The sequence below is a fragment of the Dendrobates tinctorius genome, unplaced genomic scaffold, assembly GCF_039654945.1.
Source record: "Dendrobates tinctorius isolate UK_male_01 unplaced genomic scaffold, ASM3965494v1 ptg000404l, whole genome shotgun sequence".
Classification (NCBI taxonomy): Eukaryota; Metazoa; Chordata; class Amphibia; order Anura; family Dendrobatidae; genus Dendrobates; species Dendrobates tinctorius.
Window position 1 is genome coordinate 394,810 of NW_027362069.1, and position 27,322 is coordinate 422,131.

The 27,322-nt window shown below is 47.4% G+C and overlaps 1 protein-coding gene across 1 annotated transcript; it reads left to right on the plus strand.

Moving 5' to 3' along the window:
* Positions 1–13: 13 nt before the first annotated feature.
* LOC141076403 (uncharacterized) lies at positions 14–27,322 on the plus strand. Its single transcript, XM_073563854.1, has 3 exons — positions 14–103; positions 19,885–19,975; positions 26,160–27,322. The coding sequence occupies exons 1-3, from the start codon at positions 14–16 to the stop codon at positions 27,263–27,265; spliced, it is 1,287 nt and encodes a 428-aa protein (XP_073419955.1). The 3' UTR covers positions 27,266–27,322.

Here is a 27,322-nt window from a genome sequence, read left to right on the forward strand (position 1 = left end):
TCCCTTCCAGAGTATGAAAGTGGTGATATGTGTGGACTTGGGAATATGTGTCTATTATAACCTGACCTGGTACGAGCTCATAACTCTGATAACGGACCTGTTGGTGAGGAGGAGCAATGCTTTATAGAGCACATTATGGTGAATGCTGTGTCTCATTCGTTTTGTTTATTTCTGAAAGTGTGATATTATATCTCTGTCCCTGTGGACGGTGATTATACGGATTATTCTGATCTTACGCTGCATTGTCATACGTTTGTCATCTTATTTTGTGGAATCTTTCAATAAAAAGAGTTTAAAAAAATAAATAATCCGTCACTATATGGAAAACAGAGTCACTGCACAATGTCAGTTATGTCTCGTCCTTAACGATTTTATTGTACCCCATTATCCTATACACTGTGGAGTAGATAGAAATCATAGGTCTGACAGCAATAGCTGGAATTGGAGCCCTCAACTTAAAAGGAAAAAATATATATAATATATATAATATATATACACACACACTCACAGGGTCGGACTGGCCTGGCGGGGTATCGGGGAAATCCCCGGTGGACCCTTGGCTGTGGGAAGAAAAGGAGGAGAAGAAGAAGAGAAGAAGAGAGAAAGAAAAAAAAGTCTGCGGTTTTTAGGGATGCGGGCCTTTTAAAAGCGCAGGCAGAGTACGTGCAGGGGTGAGCGCATGCAGGGGTCATTACCTGAACCGCTGCGGCGCATGTCCCAATCAGTACTGAAGAGTGTGCGCTTGCCGTCACTAGCATATGACATCACCGTTACATGCCACAAGCGATGTGCGCACACATTCACTGCCGGCCTCTGCTATGTCGGAGGCCATTTTACTAAGTGCACTGCGGACCTGCAGAGGAGGACGCAACACAGTGCTGGAAGCGCAGGAAGGTAAGAGCAATCTTTTTTTTGTCCTCTCTCTCTCTGTACATGAAGCCAGGACAAGGGGCCAGGATGGATACACATGGGGGGGCCAGGATGGGTATACATGGGGGGCCAGGATGGATACACATGAGGGGCCCGGATGGATACACATGGGGGGCCAGGATGGGTATACATGGGGGGCCAGGATGGATACACATGAGGGGCCCGGATGGATACACATGGGGGGGCAGGATGGATACACATGAGGGGCCAGGATGGATACACATGGGGGGGCCAGGATGGATACACATGAGGGGCCCGGATGGATACACATGGGGGGCAGGATGGAGACACATGGGGGGGCAGGATGGAGACACATGGGGGGGCCAGGATGGAGACACATGGGGGGGCCAGGATGGATACACATGGGGGGCCAGGATGGATACACATTGGGGGCCAGGATGGATACACATGGGGGGGCCAGGATGGATACACATGGGGGGGCCAGGATGGATACACATGAGGGGCCAGAATGGAGACACATGGGGGGGCCAGGATGGATACACATGAGGGGCCAGGATGGATACACATGAGGGGCCAGGATGGATACACATGAGGGGCCAGGATGGATACACATGGGGGGCAGGATGGAGACACATGGGGGCCAGGATGGATACACATGGGGGGGCAGGATGGAGACACATGGGGGCCAGGATGGAAACACATGGGGGGCCAGGATGGATACACATAAGGGGCCAGGATGGATACACATGAGGGGCCAGGATGGATACACATGGGGGGGGCAGGATGGAGACACATGGGGGGGCCAGGATGGATACACATGGGGGGCAGGATGGAGACACATGGGGGGGCCAGGATGGATACACATGGGGGGGCCAGGATGGATACACATGGGGGCCAGAATGGAGACACATGGGGGGGCCAGGATGGATACACATGAGGGGCCAGGATGGATACACATGAGGGGCCAGGATGGATACACATGAGGGGCCAGGATGGATACACATGGGGGGCAGGATGGAGACACATGGGGGCCAGGATGGATACACATGGGGGGGCAGGATGGAGACACATGGGGGCCAGGATGGAAACACATGGGGGGCCAGGATGGATACACATAAGGGGCCAGGATGGATACACATGAGGGGCCAGGATGGATACACATGGGGGGGCAGGATGGAGACACATGGGGGGCCAGGATGGATACACATGGGGGGCAGGATGGAGACACATGGGGGCCAGGATGGAAACACATGGAGGGGCCAGGATGGATACACATGAGGGGCCAGGATGGATACACATGGGGGGGCCAGGATGGAGACACATGGGGGGCCAGGATGGATACACATGGGGGGGCCAGGATGGATACACATGGGGGGGCCAGGATGGATACACATGGGGGGCCAGGATGGATACACATGGGGGGGCAGGATGGAGACACATGGGGGCCAGGATGGACACATGAGGGGCCGGATGGATACACATGGGGGGCCGGATGGATACACATGGGGGGCCAGGATGGATACACATGGGGGGCCAGGATGGATACACATGGGGGGGCCAGGATGGATACACATGAGGGGCCAGGATGGATACACATGGAGGGGCCAGGATGGATACACATGGGGGGGCAGGATGGAGACACATGGGGGCCAGGATGGATACACATGAGGGGCCAGGATGGATACACATGGGGGGGCCAGGATGGATACACATGAGCGGCCAGGATGGATACACATGAGGGGCCAGGATGGATACACATGGGGAGCCAGGATGGATACACATGGGGGGACCAGGATGGGTACACATGGGAGGGCCAGGATGGGTACACATGGGGGGGCCAGGATGGATACACATGGGGGGCCAGGATGGATACACATGAGGGGCCAGGATGGATACACATGGGGGGCAGGATGGAGACACATGGGGGCCAGGATGGATACACATGAGGGGCCAGGATGGATACACATGGGGGGGCCAGGATGGATACACATGAGCGGCCAGGATGGATACACATGAGGGGCCAGGATGGATACATATGGGGAGCCAGGATGGATACACATGGGGGGGCCAGGATGGATACACATGGGGGGACCAGGATGGGTACACATGGGGGGGCCAGGATGGATACACATGGGGGGCCAGGATGGATACACATGGGGGGGCCAGGATGGATACACATGGGGGGGCCAGGATGGATACGCATAGGGGGCCAGGATGGATACACATGGGGGCCAGGATGGATACACATGGGGGGGCCAGGATGGATACACATGGGGGGCCAGGATGGATACACATGGGGGGGCAGGATGGAGACACATGGGGGCCAGGATGGATACACATGAGGGGCCAGGATGGATACACATGGGGGGGCCAGGATGGATACACATGAGCGGCCAGGATGGATACACATGAGGGGCCAGGATGGATACACATGGGGAGCCAGGATGGATACACATGGGGGGGCCAGGATGGATACACATGGGGGGACCAGGATGGGTACACATGGGGGGCCAGGATGGATACACATGGGGGGGCCAGGATGGATACACATGGGGGGGCCAGGATGGATACGCATAGGGGGCCAGGATGGATACACATGGGGGTGCCAGGATGGATAAACATGGGGGCCAGGATGGATACACATGGGGGCCAGGATGGATACACATGGGGGGCCAGGATGGAGACACATAGGGGTTAGGCTGGATGCATATGGGGGCCAGGATAGAGGCACATGGGGGACCAGGATGGAGACATATGGGGACAGGAAGGATACACATTGGGGTCCAGGATGGATATATGGGGAAGGGCAAGGATGGACATATATGGGGGCAGATTGCATATATGGGGATATGGGGGAAGAACAAAAGACCAGGAAGCATATATATATGGGGTCCAGGTTGGACATATATGGTGGATAAGGATGGATATATGGGGGATCCAGGAAAAGGGACCAGGAAGGATATATGGTGGCCCAGGAAAGATATATAGGGGCAGGATAAGAGACATATGAGGGCCAGTATGTATAGCTGGTGGTGCAGGATGGATATCTGGGGGCCAGGCTGGACAAGGGACATAGGGGACCAGGCTGGGGCATATCATAAAATAAAGAGGGCCAGGCTGGGTGAGATTATTAAATAAAGGGGGCCAGGATGAGGGACTAAATTACTGTTTAGGGCCAGAATGAGGAACACGCTATATTAGTGCAATCATATAATCCCTTTAAAAACATGAAACTTTAATAAATTGAGGTAAAAAACACCCCCCTAGTGCAATAACACAATTAACAAACTATACAATAATAACCTACGATAGCCCTACGCTAGCCTGCTATCCCTTCCTGACAGTGGAGGTTGGCACCCTAAAAGATACGATTTGGCACCCCCACTCCGCGGCGGCTCTCCCAGACTCACCCTAAATGATCCTTATAAACTACAGGTGGGAAAACAATAAGCAAATAAAAGAGATGAAAAAGATAGTGCTTAATAAAATACACAGGCTGTTAATTTACAATATATAAAAGACAGGCTGTTACCGTATTTTTCGTTTTATAAGACGCTCCGGATTATAGGACGCACCACAAATTCTGAGGAGAAAAATAGGAAAATACGTTTTTTTAATAAAATGGTGGTGCCTCTTATAATCCAGGTGTCTTATTGCTTACCGTGGGTGGTGGCTGCGGTGAAGTGGGGTCCCAGGGTCGCTGCTGGAGGAGGCAGGAGTGGGGTGATACTGCAGACCGCAGGAAGGGATGAGCGGGTGCTCCGATGTGCAGTGCGCTGCCAGGGGGGCTCATGCTGCTACCAGGGGGGCTCGTGCTGCTACCAGGGGGCTCACACTGCTGCCAGGGGGGCTCATGCTGCTACCAGGGGGGCTCACGCTGCTGCCAGGGGGGGCTCATGCTGCTACCAGGGGGGGCTCATGCTGCTATCAGGGGGGCTCATGCTGCTACCAGGGGGGCTCATGCTGCTGCCAGGGGGGCTCGTGCTGCTACCAGGGTGGGCTTGTGCTGCTGCCAGGGGGGCTGTACTGCTGCCAGGGGGGGCTCATGCTGCTACCAGGGGGACTCATGCTGCTACCAAGGGGGCTTGCGCTGCTGCCAGGGGGGTCTGTGCAGCAGCCCGGGGCTATGCCCACATTTACCGGGTGTCCGTAGGCGCTGTGGGTGTCTCCGGGTGCCCAGCCGTGTCTCCACGTGCCCAGCGGTGTCTCCGATTCCAATCCCGGGGCTCTGGCGACATTTTGCGAGAGGCCAGAGCCCCGGGGCTCCCTCTCGGTTCCCTGTTTTGGGCTCCGGCAATATGGCGGCCGCCGCCGGGGACAGCGCATGCGCTGATGATGATCTCGGGACTGAGATCTCGAGAGATGAGATTTCAGAGAGATCTGTCCCAAGATCATCATCAGCGCATGCACCACCCCAGGCGGCAGCCGCCATATTGCCAGAGCCCAAAACAGAGGGAACCGAGAGGGAGCCCCGGGGCTCTGGCCTGTCGCAAAATGTCACCAGAGCCCCGGGATTGGAACCGGAGACACCGCTGGGCACGTGGAGACACGGCTGGACACCCGGAGACACCCACAGTGCCGACGGACAGCCGGACACCCATGCGGCCTACACCTTGTAATGTATATCCTCTTTGTAAGACGCACCCTCATTTTCCCCCCAAGTTTGGGGGAAAAAAAGTGCATCTTACAAAGCGGAAAATACGGTACATGTAAACATAGAGTAACGTCTTGTATAACCAGTAGATAGTAGCACATCTTGTCTTTTTGGGTATTAATAGACCACAGAAAATATAGATTCCATAAGCTACCAGTAGATAGTGGCAATCTTGTCTTTTTGGGTATTAATAGACTACAGAAAACATAGATTCCATATGCATTATCAGATAAAGCCAAAAAAAGAAAAAATCTCTCTGCAGTAAAATCAGACAAGCACAGACAAGAGGTAAAAAATAGCGTGGTTCAATAAAGGAACACCAGAATTATATCCATATTGGTTCCGATAGAAGGCAATGGATGATATCAATTGCCAGAAAAAAAATCAAAGAAACAGCTGGGGGTTAACCCAAACTTAGCTTCCAGCCTCGATGCGTTTCCCCGTTCACGGTTCATCAGGAGGCACAATAAGGAACTGTAATGATCCCAGTCGTCAGGGGTTAATGTCTGGAGCCCAGTGCAGGCTTTGACCTGCATGCCTGGGGTTAATTATTGTGGCCTCTGTTTGATTCAGGGAGAGTTTCTTCTACCCCTGAGAAACTCCAATCCCCGTCAGTTATACTTTTGCCTTTGGCCGAGTGTGTTGACCCCTGTGTGCCTGTTCGTTGTCTTATAGCTTGCTTATATGGTTCTGACCCGGTTCTGTCCCCGTTGTGAGTTTGCCTGTTGATTCTGTACTGCGCTACCCTCTCTGTGTATGACTCATTGCCTGTGACCTGACTATTCTCTGCTCGCCCCTCTTGTACTTTGCAGCTATCTCCGTGTATGACTTATTGGCTACGTCTTGACTATCCGTTCTGTCTAATCCTCTGGTATTGTCGTGCTATCTCGTGCTTTGACCCCGGCTTGATCTGTTATCGCCCCTGTCTATGCCCCTTGGTAACTTTGTCCCGTAGTTACCCTGCTATGAGTTTTCCTGCAGCTCCTAGCTCTCTGAGGTTTAGGCCATGCCCCCAGCAGTCACGTGCTTCAGGTCCTGCTGTTCTGAAGTACGCACCTTCTCTGCTGCTGCCGGCTCCACAGGTATCTCTGAGCACAGTTTGCTTTACTCAGGACACGCGCACTGGCTCAGTGAGCAAGTTCAGTGCGGTGTTCCTGACAGGAACCAGCCAATTCATGGATATGAGGTGTCCAGATAGAAAGGCAAACCTGTCCAAATGCCATATAGGACTAGTTTATATATCCTAAAATGGAGTCCAAGGACCAATCATGTCCAGCCAAGACAAACACACCCACATTTCCCAGGTCATAGATAGTCTCCTTAATGAATTTGAACAAAGAAAAAAATTAAAAAAACCCCACACATCAAACCCTATTTCCAGCGGTATAAATCAAAAAGGGGATAGAATGATATTATGTACAAAGCAGGAGACATAGAATGAATGAAATACCTGAAATCCACGCTGAGGGTTTCACAATCAATTCACTGTGATGTTTCCATAAACGGTCATAAAATATAACATGTCTCAACAGTTATAGACGTGCGCTCCTGATGATTACAATACAAGCTGAGCGTACGAACATGGTCGCCCCCAGTGTCCTGTGGCGCTCCTCTGGGCAGGCGCAGACAGGCGTCTCATACTTGACGATTGCAGGCGTGCGCTCCGGTGTGGAACGCCAGCCTCTTTCTGTATGCAAGAGACGGCAGGTTTTTGGACATGCGCAATGAAGGTTTTAGGCGGCGAACCAGGATGGATATATGGAGGAGCCAGGAAAAGGGACCAGGAAGGATATAAGGGGGCAGAATAAGACACATATGAGGGCAAGTATGTATAGCTGGGGGTGCAGGATGGATATCTGGGGGCCAGGCTGGACAAGGGACATAGGAGGCCAGACTGGGGCACATCATAAAATAAAGGGGCCAGGCTGGGCAAGATTATTAAATAAAGGGGGCCAGGATGAGGGACTAAATTACTGTTTAGGGCCAGAATGAGGAACACGCTATATTAATTTATGGTGACAAGTGGGAAACATAATTTCTTTACGGTCCAATTAGGGACATTATTACTACTGTAATATAATTTACTTTTTAGGAAACACATTGGAGATCCGCACGACGGAGGCAAGCGCAAGCAAAAGTCAACAGGATTAACCACCTCTAAGATTTCGTAAGGACCAATAAACTTGGGACTCAACTTAGCAGAAGGAACCTTCAAACTTATATTCTTGGTCCTTAACCGTATCTTATCGCCCTCCTGGAATGCCAGCACCACCAACAACAAACACCACACAGTATCACGGCCCCCACAGCACCTCACACAGTATTATGGCCACCACACCCTGCTACAGAAAATAAGGATCCCCAGTCACTATGGAGGCATTTACAGTCCAAAACAACCCCTTACTCAGTATAATGGCCCGTACCAGCCACACATTCAGATTCCTCTTGATAAAGAGGCCTGAGGCGCCGCGAAACACGCGTCGGGGGTGGCACAGCCTGGTTCTCCCTTCCTCCCTGTCTCGGTAAGCTCCCCTGTGGTCTGTCTTTGATATTATTTGGTTGCATCTTGCAGCGGGTCACTATACTACACTAGCGCCCTCTCTCACTTCATCTTTTGATGTTTAATTCTGCATTTACTGTTTGGGCTCTTCTATCATACTATTACTTGCAGGACGTGGGCCCATATGGGGATGCACACTGGGGCTACCTTTCCACCTTGGTGGAGGAGTAGGGTATTTTGGGTTGATACCATCTATTTTGTCTGACTAGCATATTGTTACATATGTATTAGCTGTAGTACTTTTTTCTAAGAAAATGTGACTCTTTTATATGCTATTTATCGCATGCTCTTATTCTTTCTCCTAGTTTTCACAGTGTATTTTGAGCTTGTGCAATTGGCGCTGGTGTTTGGGTTGCTCTTCCCCATCTCCATTACGCCACATTATGTCCAAGGGATTTTTGTTGCCAGCCACACATTCAGTATGAGAGTCCCAACAGCTCTTCCCTTAATATTAAGCCTCCACAATTCCTGATTTAAAAACACACACACTATTCACCCAACCCCGTTCCCGAGGTGAACTGCTCCGGTCTGTGCGGTGTGAGTACTGAGGCTCCATACTACAGGTGTGATGTAGTGACGTCATTGTGCCTGCAGGGCACGGAGTCTCAGACTCACAGGTGAAGGCTGAATAGTGGATCAGGAGCTTTGGACTCCCTGACTCACTATTCTATTCAATGGTATCACCGTCATGGGAGTGTGGATATCGCTGAAATTGTGATGATGAGAATGAGAGGGTGACCAATACCAAACCCCACGAGCCCTCTCAATGTATGGGCGTCATAGCAACCGAGTGGGCTACCTTTATGGATGATACACTCCTGCCTATCCAACTACTGTATGGTAAATATCTCATAGATCCTGGGTTCATTAGTATCTGCACCAAGAATGAGGCGAAGTGAGTATATGATAATTAGCTGTGAGGTTGTCGGTGGGGTGGATGGAACCATCTTGTGCATGTAGGGGGCAGTACTATGCGAACATTAGAAAGTGGGGGGAATACTGTGTGTGGTGGGATGGTGATACTGTGAGATTATACTATATGTGATGGGATGGTGGTACTGTGAGAAGATTATACTGTGTGTGGTTGGATGGTGATACTGTGAGAAGATTATACTGTGTGTGGTGGGATGGTGATACTGTGAGAAGATTATACTGTGTGTGGTGGGATGGTGATACTATGAGAAGATTATACTGTGTGTGGTGGGATGGTGATACTGTGAGAAGATTATACTGTGTGTGGTGGGATGGTGATACTGTGAGAAGATTATACTGTGTGTGGTGGGATGGTGGTACTGTGAGAAGATTATACTGTGTGTGGGGGGATGGTGATACTGTGAGAAGATTATACTGTGTGTGGTGGGATGGTGATACTGTGAGAAGATTATACTGTGTGTGGTGGGATGGTGATACTGTGAGAAGATTATACTGTGTGCGGTGGGATGGTGGTACTGTGAGAAGATTATACTGTGTGTGGTGGGATGGTGGTACTGTGAGAAGATTATGCTGTGTGTGGTGGGATGGTGATACTGTGAGATTATACTGTGTGTGGTGGGATGGTGATACTGTGAGAAGATTATACTGTGTGCGGTGGGATGGTGATACTGTGAGAAGATTATACTGTGTGTGGTGGGATGGTGATACTGTGAGAAGATTATACTGTGTGTGGTGGGATGGTGATACTGTGAGAAGATTATACTGTGTGTGGGGGTATGGTGGTACTGTGAGAAGATTATACTGTGTGTGGTGGGATGGTGATACTGTGACAAGATTATACTGTGTGTGGGGGGATGGTGGTACTGTGAGATTATACTGTGTGTGGTGGGATGGTGATACTGTGAGATTATACTATATGTGATGGGATGGTGGTACTGTGAGAAGATTATACTGTGTGTGGTTGGATGGTGATACTGTGAGAAGATTATACTGTGTAGTGGGATGGTGATACTGTGAGAAGATTATACTGTGTGTGGTGGGATGGTGATACTGTGAGAAGATTATACTGTGTGTGGTGGGATGGTGATACTGTGAGAAGATTATACTGTGTGTGGTGGGATGGTGGTACTTTGAGAAGATTATACTGTGTGTGGGGGGATGGTGATACTGTGAGAAGATTATACTGTGTGTGGTGGGATGGTGATACTGTGAGAAGATTATACTGTGTGTGGTGGGATGGTGATACTGTGAGAAGATTATACTGTGTGTGGTGGGATGGTGATACTGTGAGAAGATTATACTGTGTGTGGGGGTATGGTGGTACTGTGAGAAGATTATACTGTGTGTGGTGGGATGGTGATACTGTGACAAGATTATACTGTGTGTGGGGGGATGGTGGTACTGTGAGATTATACTGTGTGTGGTGGGATGGTGATACTGTGACAAGATTATACTGTGTGTGGTAGGATGGTGATACTGTGAGAAGATTATACTGTGTGTGGGGGTATGGTGGTACTGTGAGATTATACTGTGTGTGGTGGGATGGTGATACTGTGACAAGATTATACTGTGTGTGGTAGGATGGTGATACTGTGAGAAGATTATACTGTGTGTGGGGGTATGGTGGTACTGTGAGAAGATTATACTGTGTGTGGGGGGATGGTGATACTGTGAGAAGATTATACTGTGTATGGTGGGATGGTGATACTGTGAGATTATACTGTGTGCGGTGGGATGGTGATACTGTGAGAAGATTATACTGTGTGTGGGGGTATGGTGGTACTGTGAGAAGATTATACTGGGTGTGGGGGGATGGTGATACTGTGAGAAGATTATACTGTGTGGTAGGATGGTGATACTGTGAGAAGATTATACTGTGTGTGGGGGTATGGTGGTACTGTGAGAAGATTATACTGTGTGTGGGGGATGGTGATACTGTGAGAAGATTATACTGTGTGTGGTGGGATGGTGATACTGTGAGAAGATTATACTGTGTGCGGTGGGATGGTGATACTGTGAGAAGATTATTCTGTGTGTGGTGGGATGGTGGTACTGTGAGAAGATTATACTGTGTGTGGGGGGATGGTGATACTGTGAGAAGATTATACTGTGTGTGGGGGGATGGTGATACTGTGAGAAGATTATACTGTGTGTGGTGGGATGGTGATACTGTGAGAAGATTATGCTGTGTGTGGTGGGATGGTGGTACTGTGAGAAGATTATACTGTGTGTGGTGGGATGGTGATACTGTGAGAAGATTATACTGTGTGTGGTGGGATGGTGGTACTGTGAGAAGATTATACTGTGTGTGGTGGGATGGTGATACTGTGAGAAGATTATACTGTGTGTGGTGGGATGGTGATACTGTGAGAAGATTATACTGTGTGTGGTGGGATGGTGATACTGTGAGAAGATTATACTGTGTGTGGTGGGATGGTGGTACTGTGAGAAGATTATACTGTGTGTGGTGGGATGGTGATCCTGTGAGAAGATTATACTGTGTGTGGTGGGATGGTGATACTGTGAGAAGATTATACTGTGTGCGGTGGGATGGTGATACTGTGAGAAGATTATACTGTGTGTGGTGGGATGGTGATACTGTGAGAAGATTATACTGTGTGTGGTGGGATGGTGATACTGTGAGAAGATTATACTGTGTGTGGGGGGATGGTGGTACTGTGAGAAGATTATACTGTGTGTGGTGGGATGGTGATACTGTGAGAAGATTATACTGTGTGTGGTGGGATGGTGATACTGTGAGAAGATTATACTGTGTGGTGGGATGGTGATACTGTGAGAAGATTATACTGTGTGTGGTGGGATGGTGGTACTGTGAGAAGATTATACTGTGTGTGGTGGGATGGTGATACTGTGAGATTACACTGTGTGTGGTGGGATGGTGATACTCTGAGAAGATTATACTGTGTGTGGGGGGATGGTGATACTGTGAGAAGATTATACTGTGTGTGGTGGGATGGTGATACTGTGAGAAGATTATGTTGTGTGTGGTGGGATGGTGGTACTGTGAGAAGATTATACTGTGTGTGGTGGGATGGTGATACTGTGAGAAGATTATACTGTGTGTGGTGGGATGGTGATACTGTGAGAAGATTATACTGTGTGTGGTGGGATGGTGACACTCTGAGAAGATTATACTGTGTGTGGTGGGGTGGTGATATATGTGAAGATTATACTGTGTGTGGTGGGATGGTGATACTGTGGACACATTATACTGTGTGTGGCGGGATGGTGATACTGTGGACACATTATACTGTGTGAGGGACATCATATATATTGCATAAGGAGAGTCATAAGAACAAATCCTCAGGGCTGTGCTGCATTTGTACATAGACTGCCATCTGCCGTCCAGACGGGACCATGTGGAATCAATTGATGACGCAGTTTCCTATTATTATAAAGGCCATAGCCCCAAAGTAAAGGGGTGCGGGAAGGAATCAGAGGTACCGGCCATGGTAAAGTGCCCGAGGCAGCTGGGTGTGGGGCAGAACCCTGCTTACAGGGGCATAATGGGGGCATTACACTGTGTGGGGCCAAGAAAGGAGCCCTGTACTATGAGAACACTCCGTCTCCTCACTGCCTGTCCTCCATAGTGGGGTCATATGTATCTATTACAGGAAACAACAGAAACGTGATGATTCTTATAAAGAGTCTCAGTGCAGAAGGGGTTAATGTCCCCTGCTCTCAGTAATGGGGAATCTCCACATACCTCCACCTGCAGAGCCGCACTCCACATATATGGCTGCTCTGTGCACAGGACCTGTGATGAGGTCACAGGAGGGGAGGAGTCAGGGGTCACATGATCTCCGGAGTGCAGACCTCCATGGAGCCTTCTCCTCAGTGACATTCCCGCCATTATTCGCCCCTCACTACTGGCACAATTACCCCGCGCCGCCTTCTCTACACAGTGTTATGTGTGGAATGTAACGTGTGATTTCTCTGGAGGGAAATAGACCCCACACAGGAGGGAATTCTCACCAGTTACCGGCCGTCTACTATATGGCGGCATATGATTGTGCTATCGACTCCACACCAGGAGCTAAAATGCCCAAATCTCTAATGTAACCGCTATAAGAGAAGATATAACAAATTTCCCCTAAACTCACACAGCGGAGGAGGCCTCACTTGGAGCAATGTGACTCGCGCACAGAAAATCTATTCCCGGTTCTGTGATAAGTTATCGGCCGACAGGAAGAAGAAAGGTCTGAATTACAGCCCAGACTGGAGGAGAAACTGCAGGAGTGAGAATTGGCCAATCAGCGCTCTTCACCCCTATACTTATCTACACAAATACAAGATATGAAATGACAATTAGACGCCATTCTCACCACCAGAACGGAGAGGCGCTAACTTGGAGTAAAGCCGCGTTTTATCACCATGCCAATAAGCCTAATAAGATGCCGCTCGTAAGCTCAGAATGAGAGAGTCACTGCATATAATCTCCTCTATAAAAGACCCTAAGGGTCAGACCTCAGCCCACCCCGATGTCATGTATAGCACTTATAATGAATACCCCCAGAGTTTGTATTCCCCCCACAATCACCCCCCCTCACTACTGGAGTCATTCCTTCACACACTACATCTACCTAACCTGACTGAGTCCGCGGCACAACAACTCCATTTACACATCTCTGAGGAGGAAATAGTTTCATCAATCAAAAAACTAAAAAGAGGAAAGGCCCCGGGGCCGGATGGTCTTACAGCAATATATTATAAAAAATGTAGCGATGTGCTGACACCACATATAAAAACCTCTGTAATTCACTACTAAATGGCTCACAGCTGCCCCCTGAGCTCTACGTGGCGCATGTAACCGTAATCCCTAATCCTAAGAAAGATCATCTCACAACAAATTATAGACCTATATCCCTCTTATACATTGACTTCAGAATCTTTACATCCATTGTGACTAACAGGACCAATAAAATCCTCCCTCACCTCATCCATCGGGATCAGGTTGGTTTTATACCAGCGCGACAGGCCCGATAATATTAGGAGAGGGTTAAATATTATTCATACAACTAACCTACAACGAAAGCGACTTCTCCTGCTTGCATTAGATATTGAGAGGGCTTTCGATTCGGCGTCCTGGTCGTATCTCTTTACGGTTCTATCGGAAGTCGGATTCTCCCCTAAACTTATAAAGTGCCTCCAATTGTTATATGATAGCCCTATCGATTATGTAAAACTCCCGTCACCACATCCCCCTCCAATTAATATTCAGAGGGTACCAGGCAGGGCTGTCCTCTATCTCCGGATCTTTTTGCACTTGTAATGGAACCCATTGTGGAAGCAATAAGGAGAGATCAGAATATCCTGGGCCCTGAGAATATGGGAGACCAATATAAAGTCAGCCTCTTTGCGGATGATCTCCTGCTAACATTAATACGTCCCCACACTACACTCCCTCACTTGTTTTCTCTCCTTCACAAGTTTGAGAAGATCTCAGGGTTAAAGATTAACATTGATAAACCCGAAGCATTATTTGTAAATTTTCCTATGACAGAGCAAACTAATATAGCCTCCCATTTTGGGTTTATACACAAAGGACATTATCTAACATATCTGGGTATCAACTTAACAGCCAACAGGTCACCTCTGTTTAGGAGGAATTACACTCCACTGATCCAAAACTTCCAGAGGGACCTGGATAGATGGGCTTCCTCAAAGTTATCCTGGCTCGGCAGAATACATGCATTAAAAATGGTGTCACTGCCTCGCTTCTTATATCTATTTAGGTCCCTCCCAATTATGGTACCAGCCAGAACGTTCACTCATTTACACTCTATGATGTCTAAGTTTCTTTGGCTCGGAAAACAACCCAGAATTGTGCAAAAACTTATGTTCCATCACAGAGAAGAAGGGGGTTTATCCCTCCCTAATTTTACACTTTATTACAAGTCGGCACAGATTGCTCCATTAATAAGTGCGTGTTCATATCCCAATAGTCCGAGATGGGTTATTCTGGAATCATTTCTCTCCAAACCATTCTCTTTATCAGGCCTAATGTGGACCACAGACCGACTTCCACAGGGGTTAATGAATGTGGCTCCTTTTACAGTCCTCTCGTTGCTTCTTTGGAGGAAAGTCCGGTTTAAATATAACTTACAATCAAGTCCTTCTCCCCTGACAGCTATATTACAAAACCCCATGTTCCCGCCAGGCCTTGAGCCTCAAATTTTTTCTTGGTGGAAGCTGAAAGGTATTCATGTACTTAAACATTTGTGTTCCCCATTTAATATCTTACTTGACAGACAGGAATTTGTTCAAAAATTTGAACCTCCAGTTAGGGAGGTAATGCGATTGAACCAGATCTTCCACTTTGCAAAGCAGATCCTCCCGAGCGGTACTACTCTCAGGGCAACCAGTTTTGAAAATAAATGTCTAAATGACCCTTTGGGCAGGGGAACGATCTCATTGATCTACTATGCTATAAATTCTCCACTCTCCACAAGATGATAAAAAATTGAAGTATACAGTATGTTACAGTGGGAGGAGGATCTGGGGTTTGAATAGACAATTGATGAATGGTATCGTAGCTGTGACACCATATCATGAGGCAGTCACCAGACTTCCCTTGTGGAGACCTCCTTAAAACTATTACACAGAGTCTATTATGTACAGGAAAAAATTCACAGCATTTTTCCTAAAATCTCGGGAGACTGTTTTAGGGGCTGTGGAATATCTGGTGACATGAAACATATTTGGTGGTCTTGTACGGTAGTTTCTGGGCTTTGGGAGAAGGTGAAGCGTCTGATAGCACAGATGTATGGTGGACCGGTTGATCTGGAACCTTCTACCCTTTTACTGGGAACCAGGCCTTCCCGGCTTCCAGAAAGCTTTCAGAAGCTAGTAAACTACTTATGTATGGCCACTAAAATCCACATTGCGGCAAAGTGAAAGTCATCCTCACTGTCAATATCTATGGTGAAAGAGAAGATGAACGACATTATGTTATTCTCATTTGTGGCCCCAGCGTTTCTTGTAGAATAAATCCCTTTCTTACACAGTCCTGTAGTAATGACTTTGTTCTCACGTTTTGTAGGAGGGTTCGTCTGACTCCATCTTATGTTATCAGTATAAGTGCGAGAGATGAGAGACCGACGACCGCAGTTTTACCGTGTGTGTCCGGCGACAGTTCTACAGTGTGAGAGATGCGGGGTCTGTGACCGAAGCTGGGGGTATACGGGTGTATACAGCATACACAGAGGGGTCTGTGACCGAAGCTGGGGGTATACGTGTGTATACAGTACACACAGGGGTCTGCGACCAAAGCTGGGGGTATACAGGTGTATACAGTGTACACAGGGATCTGCGACCGAAGCTGGGGGTATACGGGTGTATACAGTGTACACAGGGGGCTGTGACCGAAGCTGGGGGTATACGGGTGTATACAGCATACACACAGGGTTCTGAGACTGAAGCTGGAGGTATACAGGTGTATACAGTGTGAGAGACGCAGGGTCTGTGACTGAAGCTGGGGGTATACAGGTGAATAAAGTATACACAGGGGTCTACAACTGAAGCTGGGGGTATATGGGTGTATACAGTGTACACAGGGGTCTGCGACCAAAACTGGGGATAAACAGGTGTATACAGTGTACACAGGCGTCTGTGACCGAAGCTGGGGGTATACGGGTGTATACAACATACACAGGGGTCTGCGACTGAAGCTGGGGGTATACAGGTGTATATAGTGTGAGAGACGCAGGGTCTGTGAGTGAAGCTTGGGGTATACAGGTGTATACATTATACACAGGGGTCTGCAACTGAAGCTGAGGGAATACAGGTGTATACAGCGTACAAAGAGGCATCTGCAACCGAAGCTGGGGGTATATGGGTGTATACAGCGTACACAGGGGTCTGTGCCCGAAGATGGGGGTATACGGGTGTATACAGCGTACACTGTGGGGTCTGAGACCGAAGCTGGGGGTATACAGCGTACACAGAGGGTCCACACAAACACGGCTCCGCTCCGTACACCTCTTACACACACAGCTCCGCTCCGTACACCTCTTACACACACGGCTCCACTCCGTACACCTCTTACACACACGGCTCCGCTCCGTACACCTCGTACACACGCGGCTCCGCTCCGTACACCTCGTACACACGCGGCTCCGCTCCGTACACCTCGTACACACGCGGCTCCGCTCCGTACACCTCGTACACACACGGCTCCGCTACGTACACCTCGTACACACACGGCTCCGCTCCGTACACCTCATACACACACGGCTCCGCTCCGTACACCTCGTACACACACGGCTCCGCTCCGTACACCTCGTACACACGGCTCCGCTCCGTACACCTCGTACACACGCGGCTTCGCTCCGTACACTTCGTACACACGCGGCTCCCCTCCGTACACCTCGTACACACGCGGCTCCGCTCCGTACACCTCGTACACACGCGGCTCCGCTCCGTACACCTCGTACACACGCGGCTCCGCTCCGTACACCTCGTACACACGGCTCCGCTCCGTACACCTCGTACACACACGGCTCCGCTCCGTACACCTCGTACACACACGGCTCCGCTCCGTACACCTCGTACACATGCGGCTCCGCTCCGTACACCTCGTACACACACGGCTCCGCTCCGTACACCTCGTACACACACGGCTCCGCTCCGTACACCTCCTACACACGCGGCTCCGCTCCGTACACCTCGTACACATGCGGCTCCGCTCTGTACACCTCGTACACACACGGCTCCGCTCCGTACACCTCGTACACACACGGCTCCGCTCCGTACACCTCGTACACACACGGCTCCGCTCCGTACACCTTGTACACACACGGCTCTGCTACATCCACCCTGTAAACCCCTCCTGACCCCACAGAAACTTCCCCTCATCCAGCACCATGACAACCAGCACAGCAGAGTCCTGCACACACTGAGGCCCCTGATCACGTGACCCCTGACTCCTCCCCTCCTGTGACCTCATCACAGGTCCTGTGCACAGAGCAGCTGTAGAAATCTCCGGCCTCGGGGGTCTCACCAGACTTCGCTCTTTTCTTGCAGGGGCCGCAGTGGATTTCATCCTGGATCCATAGAGCTGAATAGAGGAGCGATGTTCCTTCACTCTGATGGGAATTGATGGTGACGTTTGTCCAACGTCCACGTTACCGAGTAAATCCCCCCAGGACTGCAGCCGGTAAAGACCCCGATATCCACAGGTGTCCCCTCTAATTGGGGGAAAGGGATAGAAAAGCCTCTTATCCCGAGGGGAAACCCTGTACATGGAGACATCGGCCTCAGATCTCTCCTGTCCTGTTCTTCCAGAAAAGCCTCAAACTTCTGTGTGTGACTCAGAGCTGAGATCTAACGTGAGAGAAGATTCCAGTGCGGGGAAGACGGGAAACCTTCATATAGACGGCCGGTGGGGATGGAGGCAGTGACCGACTCTGGCCAAATCTGTCTCTAGAGCCGCAGTAGAAGATGAAGATGTCGTCCTCATCATGAAGGAGTTATTTCTCATGTCGCGTGTAATGAATATCTCCTGCAGTATTGCTAATGCCGATTCCAGTGTCGGTAATGAGACGAGAATTAGCGTTATGGAAGATGAGTCTATGAGGAACGTGTTCAGCTGCCGACTCCGAGGAGGAAACTGCTTGTTGTCTGTGGCCTAAATATATAGGTTTTATTAGTAGATGTCAGGGAAGAAAACTAAACCCTGTAAGATAATAAATCTCCTCATATGTTTCCCTTATTATCTCCAGTAATTGTATTATTACACAGGATTCTTATGATGTTACATCGGATCATCTTCTCATTCAGGTCTCTACAATATCGGATCCTCTCAGTGAAGATCTTCTACAGAAGAGAATTTTCCTGATTTACCCATCAAGGATGGATATGGACAGAGACAAGATGGCGGAGAGGATGTTACACCTCACCCTAGAGATCCTCTTCCGTCTCACTGGAGAGGTGAGAGATTCTGATGACGTCACATTACATCATTCTTATCTATGGGAATAACAGATGGACAGAACTGGAGAGGTGAGGACTCTGGAAATGTCTGTAGTGAGATTTATTAATGTGTCTCTCCATAACCAGGATTACACAGTGGTGAAGAAGACCTCTAGTGATCACTGTCAGGACCCTGTGTCTGAGGGATGGGGAAGACCCCTGAGCCCAATCACGGGGCCTCCACCTCATCACCTGCTCCATGAGGACATCAATGACCAGAAGATCCTAGAACTCATCTACAAGATGATTGAGCTGCTGACTGGAGAGGTGACACTGCTGGGAATGCTGGGACATTATACAGTAACACTATGAAGGGATCGGGGGGATGACGGTATCATTGTATGTGTCAGGTTCCTATAAGGTGTCAGGATGTCGCCGTCAATTTCTCCATGGAGGAGTGGGAGTATTTAGAAGGACACAGAGATCTGTACAAGGACGTCATAATGGAGGTTCCCCAGCCCCTCACATCTCCAGGTAATAGACTGGACTAAATACACACGGCCTATAATTATCTGTATGTAGAGAATGAATTCAGTCCCTGTATGTGTTTCCTCCAGATCTATCCAGTAAGAGGACAACACCAGAGAGATGTCCCCGTCCTCTTCTTCCACAGGACTGTAACCAAGAAGATCCCAGTGCTCCTCAGGATCATCAGGTAGATGGAGAGAAGGTGTCAGGAGATCTCCCCTATGATGTGTAGACGGCTGTGAAGGTTTTGTGCTCAGTCTTGTTTTATCCACCAGTATTATATGTTTTATACTTGTGTAATGAGAACGGTGGAGATGGCAGGATTAGAGCTGATCATAGATGAGACTTCTCCATCTGTCTGTGACTTTTACAATATTTGTTTCAGGGTGAAGATCTGACCCATATTAATACTACAGAGACATATGTGAGAGATGATGAGTGGTGTAAAGAGGAGATTCCCACATATGACTACCCAGGTGAGTAGTAACCACTGAATGCAGAGAAGTCACAGATTCCTCTCAGTCACCGGCTGTGGCTGCTTTATCGGTGGTGTAGTCCGGCCGTATTACCATGATCACCATTTTGCCTCTAGACCACAACATTCTCCTCCACCCAAAACTGTTCAAATTTATTTGGGCTTTGAAAGCCCTTTTCTATAGAACTTAGAACCTGGAGAATCCATCCACCTCAAAATACTGACCGTTACCTGCCCAGATCTGTAACTATAAAGCCAAATGACAGCGTACGTAGAATGTGCTGACAGGTTAGAAACTCGCTTGAAGAAAAATCTTATGCTGGGCCTGTAAGAGAAAGCGGAGGGTAATGATGCTGTTGGCTTCCTAGATCCCTGAGATATTATCGGATGAATCTCCCTTTTCTCCCTTCTGTGCTGCTGAATGTCTCTTGGTTCCTAGGGATGAGCGAGTATACTCGTTAGGGTTTGGTACTCGGCGAGTAATGCGGTACTCAAATCCTGGCGAGTATTTCACAACTCACCTCTCTAAGCTGTGTGTGGCTGAGGGCTGTAATATACATTTATTCCCGCCTGCAGGAGATGTGTTGGCTCCAGCCCTGGTGTCATGGATTCACTCCACGTCATAAATTACATTGTTTCTGATCCTAAGGAATTCAGATTACTGCACAATCTCTCCTGAAATGGGGAGCAATATTATTTTCTCTAATCTTCTGCTCAGGATCCATAGTAGCTCCAATGGTCCACCATAAATGAGGGCAACTCTGGTTTACTGTTGTGTAATCTGTATTTGTAGTTTTCAGTTAATGAGATTCTCGTGCTCTGGGGCGGGGGTGTGGGCAGGGCTGTGGGCGGGGCTTTATGTGGTGCTCTGATTACATATTCATCTGTATTGGCTTATGACAGGTCGCTGACCCCTCACTGACCTGCCCCCATTATTACATAATGCATATAATAGCATTGATATTACTGTTGATAATGCCTATAATATTGTGGCTATTGTGAGGCTTAGAAAAAAATTACACCCAGCGAAATGTCACCGGAGATGGCGGCGCCTGCGCAGTATCATCTATATCAAGTATATCAATTTTTTTTTGTTAGGAAGTTATAAGGGTTAAAAGTTGACCAGCGATTTCTCATTTTTCCAACAAAATTTACAAAACAATTTTTTCAGGGAGCACCTCACATTTGAAGTGAGTTTGAGGGTCAATATGACCGAAAATACCTAAAAGTGACACCATTCTAAAAACTGCACCCCTCCAGGTGCTCAAAACCACATTCAAGAAGTTTATTAACCCTTCAGGTGCTTCACAGGAATGAATGGAATGTGGAAGGAGAAAATAAACATTTACTTTCACACAAATTTTCCTTTAGACCTAATTTTTTACTTTTGCAAGGGTAACAGGAGAAAATGGACGATACATTTTGTTTTGCAATTTCTCCTGAGCATGCCGATACCCCATATGTGTGGGAGATCTACTGTTTGGACACACGGCAGGGCTCAGAAGGGAAGGCACGCCATTTGACTTTAAGAATGTAAAATATGCTGGAATAATTAGCGGTTGCCATGTCGCATTTGGAGAGCCCCTGATATCCCTAAACAGTTGAAACCCCCAACAAGGGACCCCATTTTGGAAACTAGACCCCTTAGGGAACTTATCCAGATGTGTATTGAGCACCTTGAACCCACAGCTGCTTTATAGAAGTTTATAACATGGCGCCGTGGAAGTAAAAAAAAATAACATTTTTCACAAATCTTTTTAACTCCATATTTTGCATTTTCATAAGGGTAACAGGAGAAATTGTTCCATACAATTTGTTGTGCACTTTCTCCTGAGCACGCCGATACCCCATATGTGGGAGAATGCTACTGTTTGGGCGCATGGCAGAGCTTGGAAGGGAAGGAGCGCCCTATTGGAGAGCAGATTTTGCTGGAATTGTTTGTGGGTGACATGTCACATTGTCAGAGCCCCTGAGGTACCTGAACAGCATAAGCCCCAAAAGTGACTGCATTTTACCAAATACTTCCCTGAATGAATTCCTCTAGTGGTGCAGTGAGCATACTGACACCACAGCTGTTCCATAGAAAATTATACCACTGGGCAGTGAAGAAAAAATAATTACTGTATTTTTCAGACTATAAGATGCACCCCAAATTTTCGAAAGGAAAATAGGGGAAAAAATGTGCCAAATGAGGGTCCGTCTTGCAGTCCGAATCCAGCTTACCGGGGGGGGGATCAGCACAGGTGCCAAAGTGGTCATAGAGGTTGTTCGGTGGTCCAGGCTGGTGTGGTGGCCGCCGGATAATCCCTTTCCTGGCTGGTGCGGCAGCGGTGCTCTGTGCTGGGGTGGCAGCAGCTCTCTACCCGGGGTGGCAGCAGTGCTCTGTGCTGGGGCGGTAGCAGCGATCTGTGCTGGGGCGGTGGCGTTGCTCTGTGCTGGGGCAGCGGCGCTCTGTGCTGCGTGGGGGGCTCCACCGCCTTTTTGTCAAAGCCATAGGCCCCTTCAGCTCCATTGCTGCAATGCGGTGGCCTCCGGGAAAATGGCAGCTGGGGGTGGAGCATGCTCAGATTCAGATCTCGGCAACGAGATCACAGGACGAGATCTGAATCTCAGCATGTGCTGCACACAGCGGCCATTTTTCCGGAGACCACCGCATCACAGCAATGGATCTACAGGGGTCTCCGGGCTTTGACAAAATGCCGGCGGAGCCCTCCACGCAGCACAGAGCGCCGATACCGCAGCATTTGTAAGTATATTCCAACTGTAAGACGCACCCCCAATTCCCCCAAAAAATTTTGGGGAAAAAGTGCGTCTTGTAGTCCGAAAAATATGGTACATTTTTACCATTAAAATTTTGTTTTAGCCCCAAAATTTACATTGGCAAATAGGTAGATAGTTAAATGGTCATCATAGGTAAATCTATGGGTATACATAGGTGAATTCGCAGAGGGGTGTCATTTCCAAAATGGGATCACTTCAGGGCGGATTCTGCTGCTGTGGAACTTTGGAGAGCCACTAAGTGCCAGAACAACAGAATCCCCCCTGAAGTGACCCCTTTTCGGAAATGACACCCCTCTGGGATTTCATCTATGGATATAGTGACCATTTTCACTACATGGATGATTTCCAGAAACACATAGTGGAAGTTTCTGAGGAAAAATTGCAAAAATGTCATTGTAGTGTCCAATATATTGTGCCCAGCTTGTGTCTCTGGAGACCTCCCCCACCTACCCCCGGAAATTGTTAAGTCAGCTCTACTCAAATGTGTCTGTCACTAAATAAACCAAATGCTTGAATGTCAAAACAGTTCAAAAACGTGGTTCTGTGTGGAAGATTGTAAAGCCGTCATGGAGGCATAAGGCTGGCAATGATGGGCATTGTGGGTAATAATAGCAGGTATCATGCCTCATTCCTCTCTAGGAGCATACATGACATCTTCTCTGGGGTTCTTTCTTGCTTCAGTTACTGGGATGAGGGCAATAAAATGTCGCTCAGTGAGTCTTCTGACATCTTCAGATCTAAAGGATTGGCGGGGACAAAATTTTCAAAAACAAGATTTTCAGTGACCTTTTCCTGATAATCAAGGAAAGTATCTGCATTTCCGGCTTTTTTGTATAACACAAAAGAATTATATGTGGCCACCTGAAACAAATACATGACTAACCAGACTTTTAAATAGGGTTATTCTGGTGTAGTAGTTGTCAACATACAGATTGTAGCCTTTTTGAAAAAAAAGACTCAAAACCATTTTTCCAGATGTCCCCAGATAAGTAGGGCATCCTGGTGGGTTTAGTTTGCTGTCTTTCCCCTCATAAATGTGAAAAGCTGATGCGTATCCGGTTGAACTCTCGCACATTTTGTAGAGCTTTATTCCGAACCTTGCCCTCTTAGTAATAAATGGCTTGAGGTGCAGTCTTCCTTTGAATTTTACAAGGGACTCATCAATGGAAGTGTTTTCTGTTGGGGTGTAGAGCTTTAAGAACTTTTCTGTCAAGTCTTCGATGATGGGTCTGATTTTGAATAGTCTGTCATGTTCTGGGGCATTTCTGGGCAGGCATTGACTATTGTAGTTAAAATGCCAAAATCTCATGAACATTTCATAACGCGTCCTAGGAAGAACGGCAGAAAACATAGGGGTGGCTTGAACAGGTCGGTTGGACCAATAGGACCAAATGCTTGCTTCTTTAACAAGACCCATAGTGAATGTAAGTCCTGAAAATGTTTTCATTTCTAGGACATTAGTTGGTGTCCATAAATGTGACCTAGCATAATAGGATCGTGGATTCTGGCTGATGAATTGGGACGCATATAAATTTGTAGGACAATATGCTCTAGCAAGCTATCTGTCAGAAACAAATTAAAAAAACTAATTGGTCCAAAAATTTCCTCCTCCACATTTATACCAGGAATGGCATTAAAATTAGGGATGAATGGAGTAGCCGAATCCGAAGCCTCCCATCTGGGAAATGCTACATCCAGAGGCAAAGCCCCTTGGACATTGGTATGCGCCAATTCACGAGCACTAGGGACAGCGCTAGTACTGGGCATTGTTCCCGGAGTTGGAGACATTTCTCCAGAAGCGCTATTTGTCCTTCTTGTTGTACTGGTCCTTGTGTGTGAGGATGGACCAGAATCACTGCTCATTTCTGAGCTATCACTGTCGCTGCTACTAAAGCCCTCGAAATCCACATCGCCATCTGACACTGCACTTTCTTCACTGTCAGAACATAAAAGTGCATAAGCCTCCTCTGCACTATAATACTGACGGGCCATTTTATGCGTTTTTATTTTTTTTCTGGAAATAGAAAACTCTGATGTGACCAAATTATTGAGGAGACAATTGAGAAAAGCCTAATTCTTTAGCCTAATCCTAACTTTAGAATAAACCTTAACTTTAGCCTAACAGTAACCCTAGCTTTAGCCCCAACACTAACCCTAACTATAGCACTAACCCTAACCTGCCTTATCTGTTTTTTACTTTATAGCACAATCGCTGACTGACACAGCTGTTGGCAGCAGCTCTTGTAACACTGTTTCTCCTCTATTCTCTCACTGACAGGAGATCTGAGGAGAAACAGCGTTTTTATGAGGCAGATCACCCGGGAAAGTTGCTACAACAAACTCTCCTAGTGATTTGTATCATTGGCTGGTGTGATGCTGACATCATCAGGACCTGAACCTATCAGGTCTCGATGAGGTCGGGGGTCACAGGAAGCATTCTGCGCCAGAATTCCCTCGTTATAAGTTATGTGGGGTCCTGATGAGCACAAAACTGCCGACCGTAGACAAACATCGGCATTGCACAAAGCCCTGCTAGCGCGACGTTTATCTACCGTTGGCGGTCATGAAGTGGTTAAGTTAAGGGTACCATAATTTCTGTCCTGGCCTGTTTCATGAGTTTTATTTTTTTAAAAAATTCTGTGGAAGCATGGCTGAAAAGCAATATCAGACTTTCATTTTCATAGATTTTTGATTTATTATTACTTTTGTCAGATTCAAGTTATTTCTGTGACCATTGTGGGTTTTTCTGTCATTAAACGAGGGGTACCAACAGCTTTGACCACGTGTGTAGGAGGAGTGAATATTTTAACTCCACAGTCACTTTCTGGAAATTAACACGCAGTGGATGTTGGAGAGTGAAAATTACACATTTGCCATTTTATTACCCAGCACATAGTGCCCAGATTGTGCTCCAGGAGACACCGCAAATTAAGTGGGTTCTTCTCACTATAATATTGCTAAATACAGGGATCCTAAATGTTGTTTGCGCACACTGCAAGACTCCGAAGTGAGAGCGGATTTTGGTGGATTGGTTTATAGAAACCTTGTTGCTTTTCAGCAGCCTTTGAGCCACTAATAGTGCGGGAACCTCTGCTTTTCCAATGACAGATGATGGACCTGAGTGGGGACTTGTTTTTTGAGATGAGAACTGGTATTATTTTTGCCTACATAACATTGATTGGTTTCTTTTTATTCGATATTTGGGAGGCAGAATGAACAAACAGTTGAACACCACACACTACTGGCTCATCCAACAAGGTTTTCTATTACACTGTGAACGGTCATTGTCTTGGTAAATAATCAAAGTTCTTTACATAGCTTGCCATTTTTATGGACAGTTTAAGTAGAAATGTTCGAAAATATAAATATAAAACTTTTTTAAAAAATTGTTTTGATCTTGGCAGATGACTGTACCAGGAGATCAGTGGGACAGTTGACATCTTCAATGTTTAAATCTGATGATCTTGAGATCCTGCAAGATACAACTGAATTGAATGCCATTACTCCAGATATACCATCATCCATTCACAGCAAAGATCTGTCATCTGATCCTATGAAACAGGTCACATCTTCTGATTCATTACCGACTACTAAGGAAAATCAAAGTCACAAAAGAGGCAATAAAAAACAAACTGCTACTAAAGCAAATAAGCCATTTTCCTGTTCAGAATGTGGGAAATGTTTTAACAACAAATCACATTTTGTTACACACCAACGAACTCACACAGGGGAGAAGCCTTTTACCTGTTTAGAATGTGGGAAATGTTTTAACAACAAATCACATTTTGTTACACATCAGAGAACTCACACAGGGGAGAAGCCTTATTCCTGCTCAGAATGTGGGAAATGTTTTGCACATAAATCACTACTTGTTACTCACCATAGAACTCACACAGGGGAGAATCCTTTTTCATGCTCAGAATGTGGGAAATGTTTTAACCAGAAATCAGATTTGATTAAGCACCATAGAACTCACACAGGGGAGAAGCCTTTTTCCTGTTCAGAATGTGGGAAATGTTTTAACCATAAAGGGAATCTTGTTACACACCAAATAACCCACGCAGGAGAGAAGCCTTTTTCATGTTCAGAATGTGGGAAATGTTTTGCATATAAATCACTGCTTGTTACTCATCACAGAACTCACACAAGAGAGAAGCCTTTTTCCTGTTCAGAATGTGGGAAATGTTTTGCACATAAATCACATTTTGTTAACCACAAGAGAACTCACACAGGGAAGAATCCTTTTTCCTGTTCAGAATGTGGGAAAAGTTTTCTGAAGAAATCATCTCTTCTTAGTCACCAAAGAACTCACACAGGGGAGAAACCTTTTTCTTGTTCAGAATGTGGAAAATGTTTTAACCAGAAATGTCATCTTGTTGGTCACCAGAGAACTCACACAGGGGAGAAGCCTTTTTCCTGTTCAGAATGTGGGAAATGTTTTAACCATAAAGGGAATCTTGTTACACACCAAATAACTCACACAAGGGAGAAGCCTTTTTCATTTTCTTAATGTGGGAAATACTTTACTTGGAAATCAACTGTTAATAAACATCAGAGATGTCACATA